The 18731-nt window shown below is 40.5% G+C and overlaps 1 protein-coding gene across 1 annotated transcript in view; it reads left to right on the top strand.

Moving 5' to 3' along the window:
- Positions 1 to 13314, top strand: part of LOC122549584 (potassium voltage-gated channel subfamily G member 2-like) — a 62803-nt gene extending 49489 nt beyond the window's left edge. The window contains exon 3 of the mRNA XM_043689419.1: positions 12060 to 13314. Within this exon, the coding sequence (XP_043545354.1) occupies positions 12060 to 12860 (801 nt within the window). The 3' untranslated portion in view covers positions 12861 to 13314. The remainder of the gene's footprint in view (positions 1 to 12059) is intronic.
- Positions 13315 to 18731: the final 5417 nt, after the last annotated feature.

Genomic DNA, 18731 nt, shown 5'->3' with positions numbered 1-18731 from the left:
TAGACAGCACACAGGGAAAAGTAACATGCATTCCTGGAACTAAGATGACAACTTGATGAAGCTGTCATGTGGGACTACATGCATACAAAACAGTGATTCAGCACATAATAGTCAAAGCTAAATAATCCTACAACCAATGGAGCAGATTAAAAGCTTTGCAGTCCTGCCACATCCAGTCATGAATGGTGATGGACAAGCAAAGAAACAATGTGAAAAGGCCATTTAGCCCATTGTGTCTGCACCAACTGTCTGATGGGGTCATAACTCAGTAACACTTCCATGCTTTCTTCCCGTAAGCCTGCAGAGAATTACTTTTATGATAATAATCCAAACCTTCCTTGGTATCTCAATTGACGACTGCTTCCATCGCACGCTCCGGCTGTACTTTCCAAATCTTAACCACTTAGTGCGTAAAAAGATTTTCTTCTTGTTGCTATTGCTGCTTTTGCCAGTTATTTTAAATCTGAAATGTCTTGTTCTCAATCCTTCCACAATGAAAACTTTTCTTTCCTCCTATGTAGTTGAGAGTGTGGTGCTGGAAAAGCACAGCAGGGCAGGCAGCATCCGAGGAGCAGGAGAATCGACGTTTCGGGCATAAGCCCTTCGTCTCCTACGTACTCTGTCCAAATCTCCGTGAATTTGAATATCTCTATTAAACCTCCTATAAACCTGGTCTTCTCGAAGGAAAATATTTCCATGTTCTTCAGTGTATGTTTCTGAAGCTCCTCACCCACGAACCATTCCCATAAAATTTTCCTGCATTCTAATGAATGCCTTCAGATCCTTCCAAATCACAAGTTTAATGTAAATTTCTTACAATTGTACTCTATGCTCTTATTAAGAATGCCTGAGGTGCTAAATGTTTTATCAACTGTTCATGCAATCTGCCCTGTCACCTTGAATAACTTATGAACATATATACCCAGGTGCCTCTACTATCACAGCCCCTTCAGAATTGTGTCCTTTATTTTAAACTGCCTCTGTGTTCTTCCAACAACCAATAAACCACAAATTTTATACCTTTTAAAATTCAATTTCCTCTATCATCTGCCTGTCCACTTCATCAACTGATGTCCTTTTGAAGTTCATCACCATCCTCATCACAGTTCAAATGGTCTTGAAGTTTGTATCATCCACAAATTTTGAAACTGCCTTCCATACTAAGGTCTAGGTTGTTCATATATTTTAGGAAAAGCAAGAAACCCAACCAGTGTTCCCTTTTTCTTCTTTTGTGCGGACCTCAAGGTGCATGTGCAGCAGTAACAACTTCCACAACTGAAATTCTATACTGCAAATGGGATTGGCATGGCAACATTGTGGACCCTCACAGCAATGTGTCTATGTGCATTCACACAACAGAGGAATGTCAGATCCAAACCAACCCTGGGAACTCCATTACAAACCTTTCTCCAATCCTAAAGAAAATCTATTAACTCTTACACCATTTCCTATCACTCACGCTATTTTGTATCTGTGTTGCCACTGTCCATTTTTATTCCACAACTTTAACTTTATTCACAAATTGCATGTATGGACTTCATCAAATGCCTGGTTTGTCCCTCTTGTTGGTTCTCCCTCAACTTGTTACAGACTTAGTCTGGAGGTTCTATTCTTTAGGAATCAATCGGTTTGGTCAGTTATGATGTTACTAAGCCACTGTTGATGGTGGACCTTGAAGGAGTTTACATTAGAGTACATGCTGTGCCCTTGCATGGAGGAGCACTGATTCATCAGCCTAGGGAGAATAGTAGACAATAATCAGTAGATAGTTCTCCCGTCCATATTTGACCGCATGTTGTAACACCTCCTGGGGCCCAGATGTCGAGGACTCCCAAAGCTATATCTTCTGACTTATACCACTATGGTGCTACATCTGGTGAGACAGTCCTGTCCGTGTGTTGGCATACAGCCAAGGAGGGTGGTAGGTCTCTGGAACATTGGCGGTAGGGAAAAGCTTTACAAGTATGTCTATCAGGCATGTGCTCAACTAATCTACATTCCTCCATCTTTGGCGCAACCCCAGATGTTAATGAGGAGGACATTGCAGATTACATCAGGCTGATTTGTGCCATTGTCATGCCTGAATCAGTGCCAGTCTGTGGTGGATGGTTAACTGGTTTTATTGTTACTATAGTTTTGACTCAACTTTATACACTGCTTTGAGATACTGAAATATCCACAGCACTTCACAGGAATTTATCAAATAAGCTTTGACAATGAACCACATAAAGACAGGTGGCCAAAAGCTTGATCAAGAGAGGTCCGATTTGAGAAGCAACTTTAAAGAGGTGAGAGAAGTGGATAGTTGACAATGTTTAGTGAGTGAGTTCCAGAGCTTTGGATTCAAGCAGCGGAAAGTACAGATGTCAACGCAAAAGCAAAGATAATCAGGAACAACAAGAGGCCAAAACTGGAGATGTACAGAGAGCTCTGAAGGATTCAGAGCTTAAGAAGACTGTAGAAATTCAATAGGATAAGGCCATGGAGGGATTTAAAAATCAGCATGAGAATCTGTCAATAAATATGGCCGGCACAGTTTTGGATGAGCTGAGGTCTGGAGAGTGAGGCTGATAAGAGAGCTTAAGTCAAATGCACAAGCAACAAAGGATAGAGGAAGGTCTCAGGAGCAGACAAACCAAGGCAATGGTTGGTAACAGACAATATTGGATTGTGCTAAAAGGTCAGTGAAGGTGGTAAAGCAAGCTTGCCAAGGAGAATACCATCTGTCTGTAGCCATTTAACAGCCAATTTTCTGGCCTCTCAGGAGCAGGAAGTTTCCAGAACTTTGAAGCAGAGGTATGTCTTATTATGCTAGGATTTGTGTAACTTTGATGACCGTCCAGCTTGGTGGCAAGTAAGGGGCCATTGGCAATCAACCACATTTGGGGTATAGGACAACTAGGAGGATATAAAAATAAGTGGAAATGGAAGTGCGTGTGTGCATGTGTGTGTGCGCGTGTGTGTAGCAGATCTTCCTGATTATGAAGCATTCATCCTTTTAATGATGAATTTTCAGTTATGATATGGAAATATTTTACATAAGAGTAAACAAATCTGTGTTGTGAAATGCAGAGTTTGGAGATGATATTAATTTTTATTCATTACTTGACACTTATAGATTTTAGAATTGTGATCATTACTGACCATGTATGAAGATTTGCAGTGTGATGCTTATCAAGGATTAATCTGTTTGGTAGTGAAATTCAGATAGTTAATCTACAAAAAAAAACTTGATTTCTCTTTATCTGAAATTATTACCTCCTGACAGATCCTTGAAATTTAAATCACTGACTGTTCTCATTACTGGCAGAAGATGGTTTAAGCCTGCTGATGCCATAGCTTCCCCTCACAAAAAATGCATTTTGATTAGAATGACCCCCTGTAAAGCTGAGATAAATAAGCTTGCTAATTATTTGAACCTCTTTCACAGCTATATGGTAGAAAATCATTCCTAGTCAATCAGCTCTAACAAGCATGCCTCTGTTTTAGAATACTGATTATTTGAATGTTATTTTTAAACCCGTCAGAATAGTAAATGAAAGCAAATATCACAGCACAGCCTCTTGCTTTGTAAGTTTTAGAGATAGGATTTCTTTTTAAATCAATGAACTGTGATCTGGAATGCATTGCTTGAAAGAGAAACACAAGGCAATGCAACGGACCGTAATCTGTCAGTCCAATTGTGGTGTTGCCCAGCAATCAGAGAACAAGCAAGGAACCCCCATCACTTCCAGAGGGTAGACACTGGTATGAAATCTAGCAGCCCCCAAATTGAAGGACCTTGGAAAAGACCCAGCTGCTGTGATCTGCCAGCACCTCTGAGGCTGACGCCTCTTCAGTGTTTGTCGTGACCACCAAGACTGGTGTCAGTTCATGGTTATGCAGGAGATCAAGGAGTGAAGGCCAGTGAGTGGGTATCACCAGAGAGAGGGATGTGGTTTGGGGGAACTGAGGCAAAGACAGTGTGCAGCTTTCACTGTCCTGCCCCTTCCTGATGCCAGTTCCCTCGAGTGTCTCATAATGAGGAGCCATTAGCAGGTCGAGCAGCATCCAAGGAGCAGGAAAATCGACATTTTGGGAAAAAGCCCTTCATCAAGAATAAAGGACTTTTGCCCAAAACATCGATTTTCCTGCGCCAGGGATGCTGCCTGACCTGCTGTGCTTTTCCAGCACCACTCTAATCTTGACTCCAATCTCCAGCATCTGCAGTACCCACTTCTGCCATGAGGAGTGATTAGTCCTGGGTGTATTTCCGTGCTGTACATCTCTATGACTCTATAACAAGAGAGAAAGTCTGCAAATGTTGTCCCTAATGTTCTTGCACTTTCCTCTTTGGTTGAGCATAGTAGCCTCCCATATTCAATTTCAAACTGTATAGCATAATCATTTATGCTGTCTTTGTCAACAAAATTAACATTGTTGAGCCCTCCACACCATGGACAGTTTTGCATTTACCATTGACCAGAAACTTAACTGGGCCAGTCATATGGAGAGTGATTCACCTCCTAACTCCCCAGTCCACCATCTACAAGATACAAGTCCAGAATGTCATGGATAAATGCCCAGAAACTGCTGGTAACTATAAGCGATAAAGTGCTTCCAGCTGATCAGTTAAAAAAGAAACCGGTATATAATAAAGGAAAATTAGAATTACACACCAATTAAAAACAGGATCTCTGAATAAATTCCTTCAAAAGCTCATGTAAATGAAAGAACTGTAACAGATCTCAATGCTCAGATACTCAAATTAATGAAAGAAATCATGAATGATTAAAAGTTAATAGAGTCATAATGACACAGAATGAGGCCATTCTACTTTCCATTGAGGGAGTGCAAATGGAAGTTCAGCAGAAAAACCCAGTGGCCAATGTTTTCTTATGAGAAGATATTGGTGAAGCTGGGCCTGTATTCTCCAGAGTTTGACAGAAAAGAGATCATTGAAAGTTACAAACTTCTGCTGGGTCATGACTGGGTGTAAATAGATCCATTCTCTGCCCGGGAAATCGAAAACCAAGAAACATAATCTCTGGATAAGCCATTTGATCAAGATGAGGAATTCTCTAATGCCATTTGCCAGCACTTGGCCCATATCCCTCCAAACCCTTCCTTTCATGTACCCATCCAGATGCCTTTTAAATGTTGCAATTGTACCAGCCTCCACCGCTTTCTCTGACAGTTCATTCCATACATGCACCACCCTCTGTGTGAAAAAGTTGCCCCTTAAGTCCCTTTAAAATTTTTCCTCTCTCACTCTGAACCTATGCCCTCTAGTTCTGAACTCAATCAATCTCTATCCATCCATGTTCATTACCCAAACCACACCCCCTGCACTTGCCCTGTATGGGTTACTCCCAACACAACCAACCCATTTTCAACTATTCACTCTTCCCAAGAACACCCATTCAGCAATTGCTTGTTCCCTGACTTAATATCGGCTTTGACTGCTTCCCTTTTCTCCCTCTCTCTCTCAGCAACATATTTTATGTATTTTACAAACTCCTCTCCCCCCAACCACACCCCTGTTGTCAGCATAAATACCATTTTTTAGCAGCTGCTTTCAGTTCTGACTAAGCATCAAAGGACTGGAATCTCTGTTTTGCTCTCCACAGATGTTGCCAGACCTGCTGAATTTCTTCAGCACTTCCTGTCTTTATATCCATCTGCAATCTCATATCGTCTTCACAGCATACTTTCCTTCTTATTTTTGTATCAGTTGCAAGTATTAGCCACCATGCCTTCAATCCCCTCATCTAAGTTATTGTTGTGAATTGTGAAATGCAAATGCCCAGCACAGACACTTGCAGGACTCCACTGGTTATATCCTGCCAACCAGGTGACTCATTTATACAATTTTCTGCTTGCCATCCAGTCTTCTCTGCAAGCTAAAATGTTGTTCCTTGCAGTATGACCTCCTACAATGCAGCACTTTACAGTCATAGAGTCCCACCTGCCAGCAACCAGCCCATATCCCTCCAACCCCTTCCTATTCATATACCCATCCAGATGCCTTTTAAATGTTGCAATCGTACTAGCCTCCACCACTTCCTCTGGCAGTTCATTCCATACACATACCACCCTCTGTGTGAAAAAGTTGTCCCTTAGGTGTCTCTTATATCTTTCCCCTCTCACCCTAAAACTATATCTTCTAGTTCTGGACTCCCCCACCTCAGAGAAGAGACTTTGTCTATTTATCCTATCCATGCCCCTCATGATTTTATTAACCTCTATAAGGTCACCACAGCCTATTCAATCTCTCCCTAATGCTCAAATCCTCCAACTCTGGCAAATTCCTTGTAAACCTTTTCTGAACCCTTTCAGGTTTCCAATAAGAAGGAGACCAGATTTGAATGCAAAATTCCAAAAGTGGCCTGACAATGTCTTGTACAGCCACAACATGACCTACCAACTCTTGTACTCAATAAAGGAAAGCATACCAAATGCCTTCTTCACTATCCTATCTACCTACGACTCCAATTTCAAGGAGCTATGAATCTGTACTCCAAGGTTTCTTTGTTCAGCAACACTCCCCAGGACCTTACCATTAAGATCCTATCAGATTGAATGGATTAGTTGGAAAGACAGTGAGAGGCAATGAGGAATTTACAAAAGCAAGGGGATATGATGGATGGCAGTCATAGGAAAGGAAAAAAGTTGCAGATACAGTCACATAGATGGGTTAACTCTAGGAAAGGTAAGAGAGGTAGGCAGCTAGTGCAGCAGTCTTCTCTGGCTATCCACATTTCAAACAGTTACGCTGTTTTGGAAAATGTGGGGGGTAATGGATTCTCAGGGGAATGTATCACAAACACTCAAGTTTCTAGTATCGAGACTGGCTCTGATGCAATGAGGGGTGCGTTGGGTTCCAAGAGAGCAATTGTGTTAGGAGACTTTCTAGTCCGAGGCACAGATAGACATTTCTGTGTCCAGCAGCAAAAAATCAGAATGGTGTGTTTCTTCTCTGGTACCAGGATCAAGGATGTCTCAGAGAGGGTGCAGAATGTTCTTAAGGGGGTGAGGGACCAGCAGGAGGTCATTGTACACATTGGAACCAATGACATAGGAAGGGAAAAGGATGAGATTCTGAAGGGGGAATATAGAGATTTAGGCAGGAACTTAAAAAGGTGATCCTCGAGAGTAGTAATATCTGGATTACTCCTGGTGCTGTGAGTTAGTGAGGGTAGGAATAGGAGGATAGAGCAGATGAATGCAAGGCTGAGGAGCTGGTGTATGGGAGAAGGATTCACATTTTTGGATCATTGGAGTCTCTTCCAGGATAGAAGAGACCTGCAAGATGGACGGACTGCACCTGAATTGGAAGGGGACTAATATACTGGCAGGGAGATTTGCTAGAGCTGGTCAGGAGGATTTAAACTATTAAGGTGGGGGGGTGGGACCCAGGGTGATAGCGAGAAGAGAGATCAATCTGAGACTGGTTACAGTTGAGAAAAGAAGCGAGTCAAACAGTCAGGGCTGGCAGTGACAAAGCGGAGCACTTAGTCAAAGGCTTTTTGGAAAAGCAAGTACAGTAGATCTACTGGCTGCCCTTTATCCACAGTGCATCTTACTCTTTCAAAGAACTCCCATAAATTAGTTAAACAAGATTTTCGTTTCACAAAAGCCACACTGACTTGTCCCAATTTTGTTTTGAAATAGAAGGTATATATCCAGAAATACTCTTACACACAACTGAGTTTTGTTTTTCCTGTCACCAAATCACCTTTGTATTTTTTATTCATCTGTTAACCACCACCAATAAATCATCCGTGTCCTTCAACTGATTAATTTTCAACCAAAGCCTGTTAATGGCACTGACGGAGTTTTTAAAGTGATCAGTTACTGCTGCCTTAATAATCAATTCTAGTAACTTCCCATGACACACACTAGACAATGGGTTATAGTTTCCTTCCCTTCTTGAACAGAGGGGTTAGACGTGTAACCTTCAGTCTGATGGAAACTGTCCAGAATCTAGTGAATTCTGGAAAATTAATTAATTTCAGGGAAACTGAAATTATGACCTCCAACAATGGAGAGAAGGGAATCAGGGATTCAAAAGAACATTTTGTCAGCTAATTTGGACCTAAATTTAGTGCACAATAACTGGTTTCTAATTGCCCTTAACAGTGACAGGACAACATTTCATTAACATTTTTGATGGTTGACGTTCACTGCTCTAGACAGTGGCTGAAGTTATAAAATTAATGATTCCAGGTACTAAATATATTCTTCCTATTAATTTGAAATTTTGTTACCTTTTTCAAAACATCAACTTTTTCATTTGATTGTGAATCTGCAGACAATGCTGATTTGATTTCATTCATTATTGTCACAAGAACCTAGGTACAGTGAAAAGCTCTATTTTGTATGCAGTACAGGCAGATCACACCATACAAAGTGTATTAGGATAATAGAACAGAGTGAAGAATATAATGTTACTGCTGCAGAGAAGGTGCACAAGGAGCGAGATTAACATCAAGTTTAAAATTTGAGAGGTCCAGTCAGAAATCTAATAACAGCAGGGAAGAAGCTGTTCTTGAATATTTTGGTATGTGGATTTAAACTTCTGTATCTTCCGCCCAATGGAAGAGGTTGGAAGCAATTATAACTGGAGCAGGAGGGGTCTTTGATTATGTTGGCTGCCTTCCTGAGGCATCAGGAAGTATAGATGGAGCCAACAGAAACTGTTTAAGTAACATACAAAGATATTTAAATAATTGTTCAATCAGCTTTGCTTTCTTAAGTGCTATTTTGGTTATGATATTATTTATAACTATTAATTATATTCATACTAATATTTACCTTTCGCTTCCATACTTTCTAAATGTCTGTAAACTTATAATTCTCTTGTTGACTCAGCACAATCTTAATATAAAAATCCATCTGTATGAGAAAACATGGCAGCCAAGTTTGTTGATGGACAGGAAGAAAAGGGTTGAGGGCTTAGTATTGGGTCTACTTCTGATCTTAGTGCTTCCTGGTTGTACTCATCTTAATCTCAGTAATTGCTGAAGGCACAAAACTCGGGAATTGCAAACTACAAAGAGTACAGCATAAAAGGCTTCAGGAATACACAAGCAAATTAAGCAATGGGCTACATAGGTGGCAAACACACTTTAATATGGAAAATGAGTGCACAGTACATCTTAGACTAGAAACTAAGGAATTGGAGTGTGCGCTCAAAGAAAAGATGCTGAACAGAAAAGCTAGAGTTGCAGATGGCAATTCCTGAAAATGAAACTGCAGGCAGGTAAACTCATGAGAAAGATTAACAGCATCTTGGCTTTTATAACAAGTACAAAAAAAAATTAACCATTAGCTCCCCTTTCCTAATATTCAATTTTGTGATGCACCATCAAACTTTGATGGTTGCACCTGTGAAATACGGTGGGACCTTTCTACTACATTAAAAAGGGGCTATATAAATGCAATTTGTTATATGGAGTACAAAAGTAAGGAAACATGAATAAATTTACATGGGGCCCAGGTTCAGTCACTGTTGATCCTCACAGTTTCCTATGAACATAATAATAGAAACATCAATGACGCCAGTGAAAAGGGGAGAGATTTTGAAATACTGGATGATTTTCACTGATAGAGTGAGAGCAGGATGAATGAAAGCTTTTAGAACTACGTAGGATCTTGATTGGCTAATTGTGAAAGTGGTTTCCTCAGGTTAGAAAGGCATCAACTTAAACTGCCACTTAAACTTGAAGCAGAGGAAAGATTTTTAGGGAAATTAAGTAAACATTTGATTAAACTAATGAATACGCCAATATCAAAATAGATCAATGCAGTGCTGAAGATTTTGATTATTCTCATGGACAACCTACATAAAATCAATGCCATTCTTCTATGCTGAGAAACGAAGTGACTCCTAACCTGAGGTGCTCTTCTCAGTTGGAGAGTTAGCTATCTGGAAATGAACTGAGCCAGAAATGTCTGAGGTTCTGTGGTGTGCTGGCTTAACTGAGACACCAACTGATGTAACATTATAAAGTAACCTTGGTATTAAGGAAAGAGAATAGAAGAAAATCATTTCAGGTTCCTGCTTCAGATTACTCCACAATAACCTTTGCTGCAAACAGAGTGATTCGCAATTCTGTCTGGGCTGCTTCCACTCCACTGTGTAACTTTATAGGTGGGCAGCAAAAACAAAATTTATTTTCATTGCGCATTTTGTGAAGGACAGACAGTGAAACAGGCAGGGATGGCTCTAACCACTGTCAGGCTCAGGGAGTGATGTTTCCCTCTGACTGCTTAAACTTTCTGTGTCTCAACTCCTCATTGAACATTCACGTTTTGGGGTGAGGGTAATCAGTGGATATCAAAGATACCCCAACGTCAACACAATCAGGAAAGGAGATGAGAAAAATGGATTATAGAACTCCTAGAAACAAGGATTCCAATAAATTTGTTTGAGAAAATATTGCTTTTCATAAACTATTGTCGGTTTGGATTATTTAATACTTAGTTCCCACTGTAAATATCAGACTAATGGATATAATTACCAGATACATGCTTGTGACCTGACCTTTTAAAGCATGGAATCATCTTAGCTGTTTTCTAGTCCTCTAGTAAGATGTTTCTTATGAGTTTTGCACAAATTTCCAATGCTCCTGTATGCACTTTCACCCTAATTTCTCTCAGTTCTCCCAGATGCATTTCATATTGACTTATTGATTTATGAACCTTTGAGTACTCCAATATCAGAACCATCAGGTCACAGCTAATTATTCTTTTCATAACCTGCGTTGCCTGATCTACTATTATAATACTCGCAAGGGGAGCATCCTGTATAATCAAAGTCATTGTACAAAAATCACAACTTCTGTCAATAGCAATACTTCATCAGCTCTGAAACCATTTTAGTGCAGTTTATTTTTCCAAATAGTATAATAAATAGCTGCATCTCTATACGAGAAGCAATCTGAGAGCGCAGTTCCCAGTTTAACTACCAATAAGGAAGAGAATTGTTCAAGAAAGAAAAGTCTTGTAATGAGTCCCTAGTTTCTGTATTGTTCAATTACTTGATCCACTCCACATTCAAGTGACCAAAACTTTCTGAAAGTGTTTCCATGATTGGTTTGTGGATCCTTATTCAAAGAAAAAAATATTCTTTCCATAGAGGAAGTTCAATGGAGAGTCACCTGATAAATAGTGGCAATGCTTCAATTAAGTTTGTATTCACCGGTTTTGAAAAGAAAGAAATGATTGTATTGAAGCTTACAAAATTCTTACAGATTAGATATAGATGGGATGTTCCCCCTGATTATAGAACCAGGAGGCTTAATCTCAGCAGAAGGGGTAGGCTATTTAAAACTAAGACATGGAAGAACTTCTTAACTCAGAGGCTGGTGAGCCTTTGGAAGTCTCTATCCCAGAAGCTTAATCACTGAGCAGGTTGAAGACAAAATTTGATAGGTTTCTGGAGACATTAAGACTTAGGGAGATAGTGCAGGGAAGTGGCATTGAGGAAATGATCAGGCACGATCTAGATTTGTGGGATAGGTTTGGCCTACTCCTGGTCTTATGTTCCTTGGCTACCTTGCAGAGAGGATTTTTTTACAGTGCAAGTCAGGCAGCGAATACTGGAAAAGCTGCTCCACCATGAAAGGCAGTACAGTCAAACACTAATATATTTTCACTGTGCAAATGTTATGGCCTTTTTGCAGCACTGGTTACTGGATTGCAGGTGGTAAGCTCAATTCTGCACATGATCCCACCATCCACTTGCAGGATGATCAGCCATGATCACATTGAATGGTGGAGCAGGCTCAAAGGGCTGAATGGTCTATTCCTGTTCCTATTTTCTGTGTCACTGTACACTATCTAACCACTAACTCAGCAGAGATCAACAAACCCCAATGCTGACCGAGAATTAAACTTAGGACCTTAATTGTACTGTATAGCTCAGTAGCATACAATTAGGCACATTCACCCAACAAGCCAATGGGGAAGCATCATAATCTGCTAATCAATCAAAAATCAATAAGTAATGGAAAGTTTTAACACCTTCACCATTAGGTACATAATTATTTTGATTTTCTTCTTTGTTTTTCTAGGGTGAATGCTCCCAAAAGTGCTACAACATCTTTGTCCTAGAAACCGTCTGTGTTGCCTGGTTTTCATTAGAGTTCCTGCTGCGATTTATCCAAGCACAGAGTAAATGCATGTTTCTGAGGACTCCTCTGAACATCATCGACATAATGGCCCTTTTGCCTTATTACATCAGCCTGATTATAGATGCGCTTTCAATCGATGGGAAGCCAAGTGGATCTGCAAACCTGGATTTGGAAAAGATCGGGCTGGTCCTTCGGATTCTGCGTGCTCTGAGGATTTTGTATGTGATGAGGTTGGTTCGTCATTCTCTTGGGCTTCAGACTCTAGGACTCACAGTCCAACGTTGCACAAGGGAATTTGGTCTCCTTCTGCTCTTTCTCTGCGTGGCCATGGCACTCTTCTCTCCTCTGGTATTTTTGGCAGAGAGTGAACTGGGTGCCAAACATGACTTCACCAGCATCCCGAGCAGCTATTGGTGGGCAGTGATCTCGATGACGACTGTGGGTTACGGAGACATGGTCCCACGGAGTATCCCTGGGCAAGTAGTAGCTTTGAGTAGCATCCTGAGTGGCATTCTCCTCATGGCCTTCCCAGTTACCTCGATCTTTCACACTTTCTCACGCTCGTACATGGAACTGAAAGATCAGCAGCAGCGCATTTCAAACAACAAAGTCCTGCTGAAAGGGGATCCTAAATCCCAGAACAGTGACAGCTCTCAGGAAACAGACATCTCATTTCCAACAGATCTTGGAGACTCTTCACTTCAGAAAGACAGAAGAATAATCATGCAGAAGGTTGAATAACATTAATCGAGGGACCTCCAGCTCTTTTCAAATAGCAGGCTGACTACCAACTCCAAACAAAAAATGTTGCTGAAACAGATGTTTATCTGACTGAATTATTATTGTGTTTGATGTGCTAATATGGCTGACCCAATGGCTAAATTGAAGAGAGAATAGGATTACCCATTTGTGATGCTGAATTTGACATAGGAGTAAGCCCTACTGAGCAACTCACTTTTAAATGTCTGGCTTGAGGAGCTTCAAGTTGAAAATCAAATTATGCTCAAGTATTTGGCAGTTAAAAGTCCCAATAAACAGTGATTTTGCTGGCACAGTGCATGTTCTCATATTCTACTTTTTTTTAATTCTAGCGGGTGCATTCTATAATTCACTTAATTAATCAAGACAGAGGCATCCCAACATATTGCCATTTTATTTGGAGGTGGAAATTAATTTGAATTCATGATATATTAAAATACCCACATTTTCAAATTACAGATTGAAGCAGCCTTCTTTCTTCTTGTCAAATAATGGCTACAAAAGGGGAAGATTTGATGAATATGCTGTGAATGATCAAATCTGCTGCTGATGTGTTTATTTTAGGAATATGTGTTAAAATAGGCAATTCAAAGCTTGAATAACAAATTTTCCTAAAACTTCACGAAGTTTCATGGGAACCAATTATGAGGAAGCTTTCTGCTTGCAATGAGATATTTGGAAAACTTAACTAAATGCTAGCAGCTGGAATCTGGGTGATGGAATAACTTAGCACTTTGAAATAAATTTCCAAAGAATTCACTCCCCAACACAATTGAGAGAATCATTAGCACAAGGATCAATGTACTAAATTAATGGTATTTGAAAATTTTTAATTGTTAAAATAAATATTCATAAAATCATGAACACCACAGACAGATTGGAGATCTGGGCTAGAAGATCAATCTGCATACAGCTCACAGAAGGAAGATCAGGGGTAGGGTCTCTTAAACCTACTCCACCATTCATGGCAGATCTGTGTTGTGTCTTCTGGCTGTCATTTTACTTCCAGGTGGTTGGAATAATCATAATTCAGGCTTGGAGAGGTCACTCTTGTTGTCATTAATCCAACTTGACATGCTGCGTATTTAGAAGACTGCCATTTTAAAAATGTTTTTGTAGGTTTTGTCTACTTCCTAGTGAAACTCCTGGCTCACTTCAAGGGTAAAAGGTAGACATAGGCATTTGCACCATCTAAAATGTGCTTTTAATGTTATCAACAGCAAAGAATATATCTTATTGTTCACTCCACTTGTCACTTCTGGCATTACATTTGCTAAAAAGAATCCTTTGCTCTGACAGTACTGGCATGAGGAGAAAGTGAGGTCTGCAGATGCTGGAGATCAGAGCTGAAAATGTGTTGCTGGAACAGCGCAGCAGGTCGGCAGCATCCAGGGAACAGGAGAATCGACATTTCGGGCATAAGCCCTTCTTCAGGAAGGCATGACCCTGAGTGTTGGAATAGGGTAGTGATCCCTCTTTATGCCTTATAGAGCCATAGAGTAACACAGCATGGAAACAGACTCATCGGTCCAATATGTCCATGCCATCGAGGTTTCCCAAACTACATTAGTCCCATTTGTCTGCATTTGGCTCACATCCCTCTAAACCTTTCCTATTCATGTACCTGTCTAAGTGTCATTTAAATGTTGTAACTGTATTTGCATCTACCATTTCCTCCTGGTAGTTCATTCCGTAAACGTCCTACCCTCTGTGTGAAAAAGTTGCCCCTCAGGTCCCTTTTAAATCTTTCACCTCTCACTTTAAACTTATTTCTTCCAGTTTTCCACTCCCCTAACCTAGAGAAAAGACCTTTGCTTGTTCACCTTATCTTGGCCTCATAATTTTATAAACCTCTATACGGTGACCCCCTCAACCTCCGACACTGCAGGGGAAAGAGTCCCAGCCTATCCAGCTTCTCCTTATAATTCAAACCCTCCAGTCCTGGTACTTAGTCACCAATGATGTTACTTATCCAACCCTTTGGCAAACAAACAGTTTCTCTCACTTGGAGATCTCTTTGAAGCTATCCTTTGATGGAGTCATAGAGTCCGACAGCACGGAGACAGGCGTGTTGGCCCATACTGGTCCATGCTGACTAAAATGTCCATCTACACTAACCCCATTTCATTTCACTTGGCTCATATCCTTCCAAGGAGAAAGTGAAGACTGCAGATGCTGGAGATCAGAGTTTAAAAATGTTTGCTGGAAAAGCGCAGCAGGTCAGGCAGCATCAAAGGAGAAGGCGAATCGACGTTTCGGGCATAAGCCCTTCTGAATGCTCGAAACGTCGATTCTCCTTCTCCTTTGATGCTGCCTGACCTGCTGCGCTTTTCCAGCAACACATTTTTAAGCTCATATCCTTCTAAACCTTTCCTATCCATGTATTTGTCCAAATGCCTTTTAAATGTTTTTAATGTACCTGCCTCAACCACTTCTTCTTTAGTTTGTATTTTAAGTGGGTGGGACAGGGTGAATCATTGATTTAATTTCTGGGTCAATGTTGATGTGAATCTGAAACCTTCAAATCAACCATCTGTTTCATTTAAAACTCTGGGTACATTTATACCAGATTTTCTTTGGCAAGTGGACTCTGACTGGAAGAGGTGTTGCCATGGAGAATGCAACAGTTAATGACAACTGCTGAGCTTTATGTGAATGTTAAACCAGAAAGGTTATTTCTGATCGGTTAAGGCATTGCCCTGAGAAATGAACCACAGAATGGCTGTCACCTATTTTGTTAAGTAGAAGCAGGTACGGTGTGTACAGGGAAGAACAGCTTTCTGTAAAGGAGGATCGCAGATCGTAAGAACAGTGTGGAATCTGTTGGTGGAGCTATGAAACGGCAAGAGACAGCAGACATTAGTTGGAGTTATTTATATGCCACCAAATAAAAGTGGTAATGTAGTACATTGTATAGATCAAAAGATGAGAAAAGCACGTAGCATGGACAACACAGTTACCAAAAGTGACTTCAATCTGCATAAACTTTAGATAAATCAATTGAGCACTAAAGCTGTGGAGGGCAAGATCTGGAGTATGTTAGGAGTGATTTTCTAGAGCATTATATTGGGGACCCAACTAGAGGACATGCCATTCTAAATCCAGTATTATGTAATGATGAAGGGCTAATTCACAGTCTTTTTGTAAAAGAATCTTTAGAGACAAATGAGCACAATCTGATAGAATTTTCATTTTTTTGAAAGTGGTGGTTCATTCTGAAGCAAGGGTGTTACATTTGAATGAAGGAAATTATGAAGGCATGAGGTACAACTTGGCTGAGGCGGATTGGGAAAATACATTACAAGGCATGACTGTTCATTGATATGTTTAAAGAACTATTGCCTAACTTAGAGCAACTACACATTCTTTCAAGGTGCAACAATCTTTCAACATGGCTAACAAGGAAAATTCAGGTTTGTACAAGATTAAGAGAAAAGGCCCATAAAGTTGTCAGGAACAGTTCCAATTCTGAAGATTGGGAGATTTTTAGAACATACCCAAAAAACTGATAAAGAAAGGAAGAACATTACTGCAAGCTGTCAAAACAAGAACATAAAAATATGTAAAAGCTTCTATAGATATCTAAAAGGAAATATTTGATTAAAATGAATGTGTTTCTAATACAGGCATCATCAGGATAATTTATAATAGAGCATAGAGGAATGGTAGAGAAGCTAAATTATTACCTTCTATCTGTTTACACTAATAATGACACAAGAAATAGACAGTAGGCAATAGGTGCAGGAGTAGGCCATTCCGCCCTTCGAGCCTGCACCACCATTCAATATGATCATGGCTGATCATCCTTAATCAGTATTCTGTTCCTGCCTTTTTTCTGAAGACCCAAGTGGTTAGGGAGAATGAAGAGTTGAAGGAAATTTCCAATAGTAAGAAAATTGCTGCAGAATTATAGTGGAGAAATCCAGGAAAGTTGATATATCCCCAGAACCTGATGGTCTAAATTCAAGAGCTTTGAAGGAGGTGGCTGTAGACCTAGTCAACACATTGGTAATTATCTTCCAAAATTTTATAGATTCTGAAATGATCCTGCAGATTGGAAAGTAGACAATGTCACCCTAGTATTTCAGAAGAGATCAAGAGAAAACACAGGGAATTATAGACCTGTTACAGTCTTACAACAGTATTAAGGATAATAAAGGACAGGATAAGCAGACATTTTGATGATAATGATCTGATTGCAGGTGGTCAGCATAGACTTTCAAATGGGAAATTGTATTTATAGAACTTGGAATTTGTTGAAGTTGTTGCTAACAAAATTGAAAACGGGGAACCCATGAGCATAGCATACTCAGATTTTCAGGAGGGTTTTTATAAATTCCCCCCCCCCCCCCCTCAGAAGGCTGTCATGAATTAAGAATTGGCTAATAGATGAAACAAAGAGTAAATAGGCAATTCTCATGTTGGCAAGCTGTGACCAATAGGGTACCACAAGGATCTATTCTAGGGCTTATGCCCAAAACATCGATTCTCCTGTTCCCTGGATGCTGCCTGACCTGCTGCGCTTTTCCAGCAACACATTTTCAGATCTATTCTAGGGCCCCAGTTGTTCACAATGATTTAGGGGTGGGAACTAAATGTAATATTTACAAATTTGCATATTTCCAGATGTTACAAAGCTACGTAGGAATCTAAAAATGTGACGTTATTCATTTTGAAAGGAGAAGCTGATGTACAGAGTGTTTTTTTAAATGCTAAGAGGTTGGAAAGTGTAGGTGTACAAAGGGACATAGAAATGCTGTCAAGAAGTCACTCAAGGCTAACGTTCAGGGGCAGCAAGCTATTATAGAGTCATAGAGATTAACAGCATGGAAACGCTCCATTCAGTCCAACTTGTCCATGTCGACCAGATATACTAATCTAGTCCTATTTGCCAGCAGTTGGCCCGTCTTCCTCTCTGTCTTTCCTATTCATATACCCATCCAGATGCCATTTAAATGTTGTAATTGTACCAGCCTCGACCACTTCCTCTGGCAGTTCATTCCATACATGCACCATCCTCTGCGTGAAAAGGGTGCCCCTTAAGTCCCTTTTGAATCTTTCCCCTCTCACTGTAATTCCACTCCTTAGGGCCTGCTTGAGAGCTGCTGGCTCAGTCAGATGGCTAGCAGTTCTGCAATAATGCCTTTAGAGCCGGAAGGAGCTGTGGATAATAGACAGACCCAAACGGAGATCTACACTGGAGCTGGACAGCAAGTTAAGTGAGAGGGAGATTTCAGAAAGGTCAGGGTTTTAGGATTGCCAATGGATGGGGTGCTGCATTTGAGCAGCCAGGAAAGGGTGAATGAGAAAGTAATATCTCGGGGCTATCACTGATGGATGCAAAAGAAGTTGGCACTGCCTCCCCACCCAGTCCAACATCTGACCTGCACAGCATAAGTTGTCAATCTTCACATCTGGGATGGGCCTCTCCCTGCTGACAGGGGCAGGATAACGCCCTTAAGTGACCATTGATGGGACCTTAATCGGCCCAAGGGTCAGTGGACTGCCCAACACCTTGACTAGGCTTCACAATGTAGTCCTGTAGAATGCCATGTACTGGATGTTGTGTGCATCCCCTGCTTTTGAGCCCAGAGTGACAGCGTAAACATCAGCCCCCATTGTACCATTTCTGTCTCCAGAGATGCCGCCAGCCTCACTGAGTCTTTCTGGCAGTTTTTTTGTTTTTAATCCCATCTGTCTTAGATTTGTCCACTAATTACATCTGTGTCCTTCTGGAACTTATTGTTCCCATTCACACAATTTACTACACCTCCTAACTTAGTAGTAGCTTCAATATATAACTATTTTTCTATATAAGTCATTGATAGGTATGATGAAAAATGAAAGTACAAA

Source organism: Chiloscyllium plagiosum, chromosome 4 (assembly GCF_004010195.1).
Source record: "Chiloscyllium plagiosum isolate BGI_BamShark_2017 chromosome 4, ASM401019v2, whole genome shotgun sequence".
Taxonomy (NCBI): domain Eukaryota; kingdom Metazoa; phylum Chordata; class Chondrichthyes; order Orectolobiformes; family Hemiscylliidae; genus Chiloscyllium; species Chiloscyllium plagiosum.
Note: the sequence above shows the minus strand (reverse complement) of the source record. Positions and strands in the feature narration are given on the sequence as shown.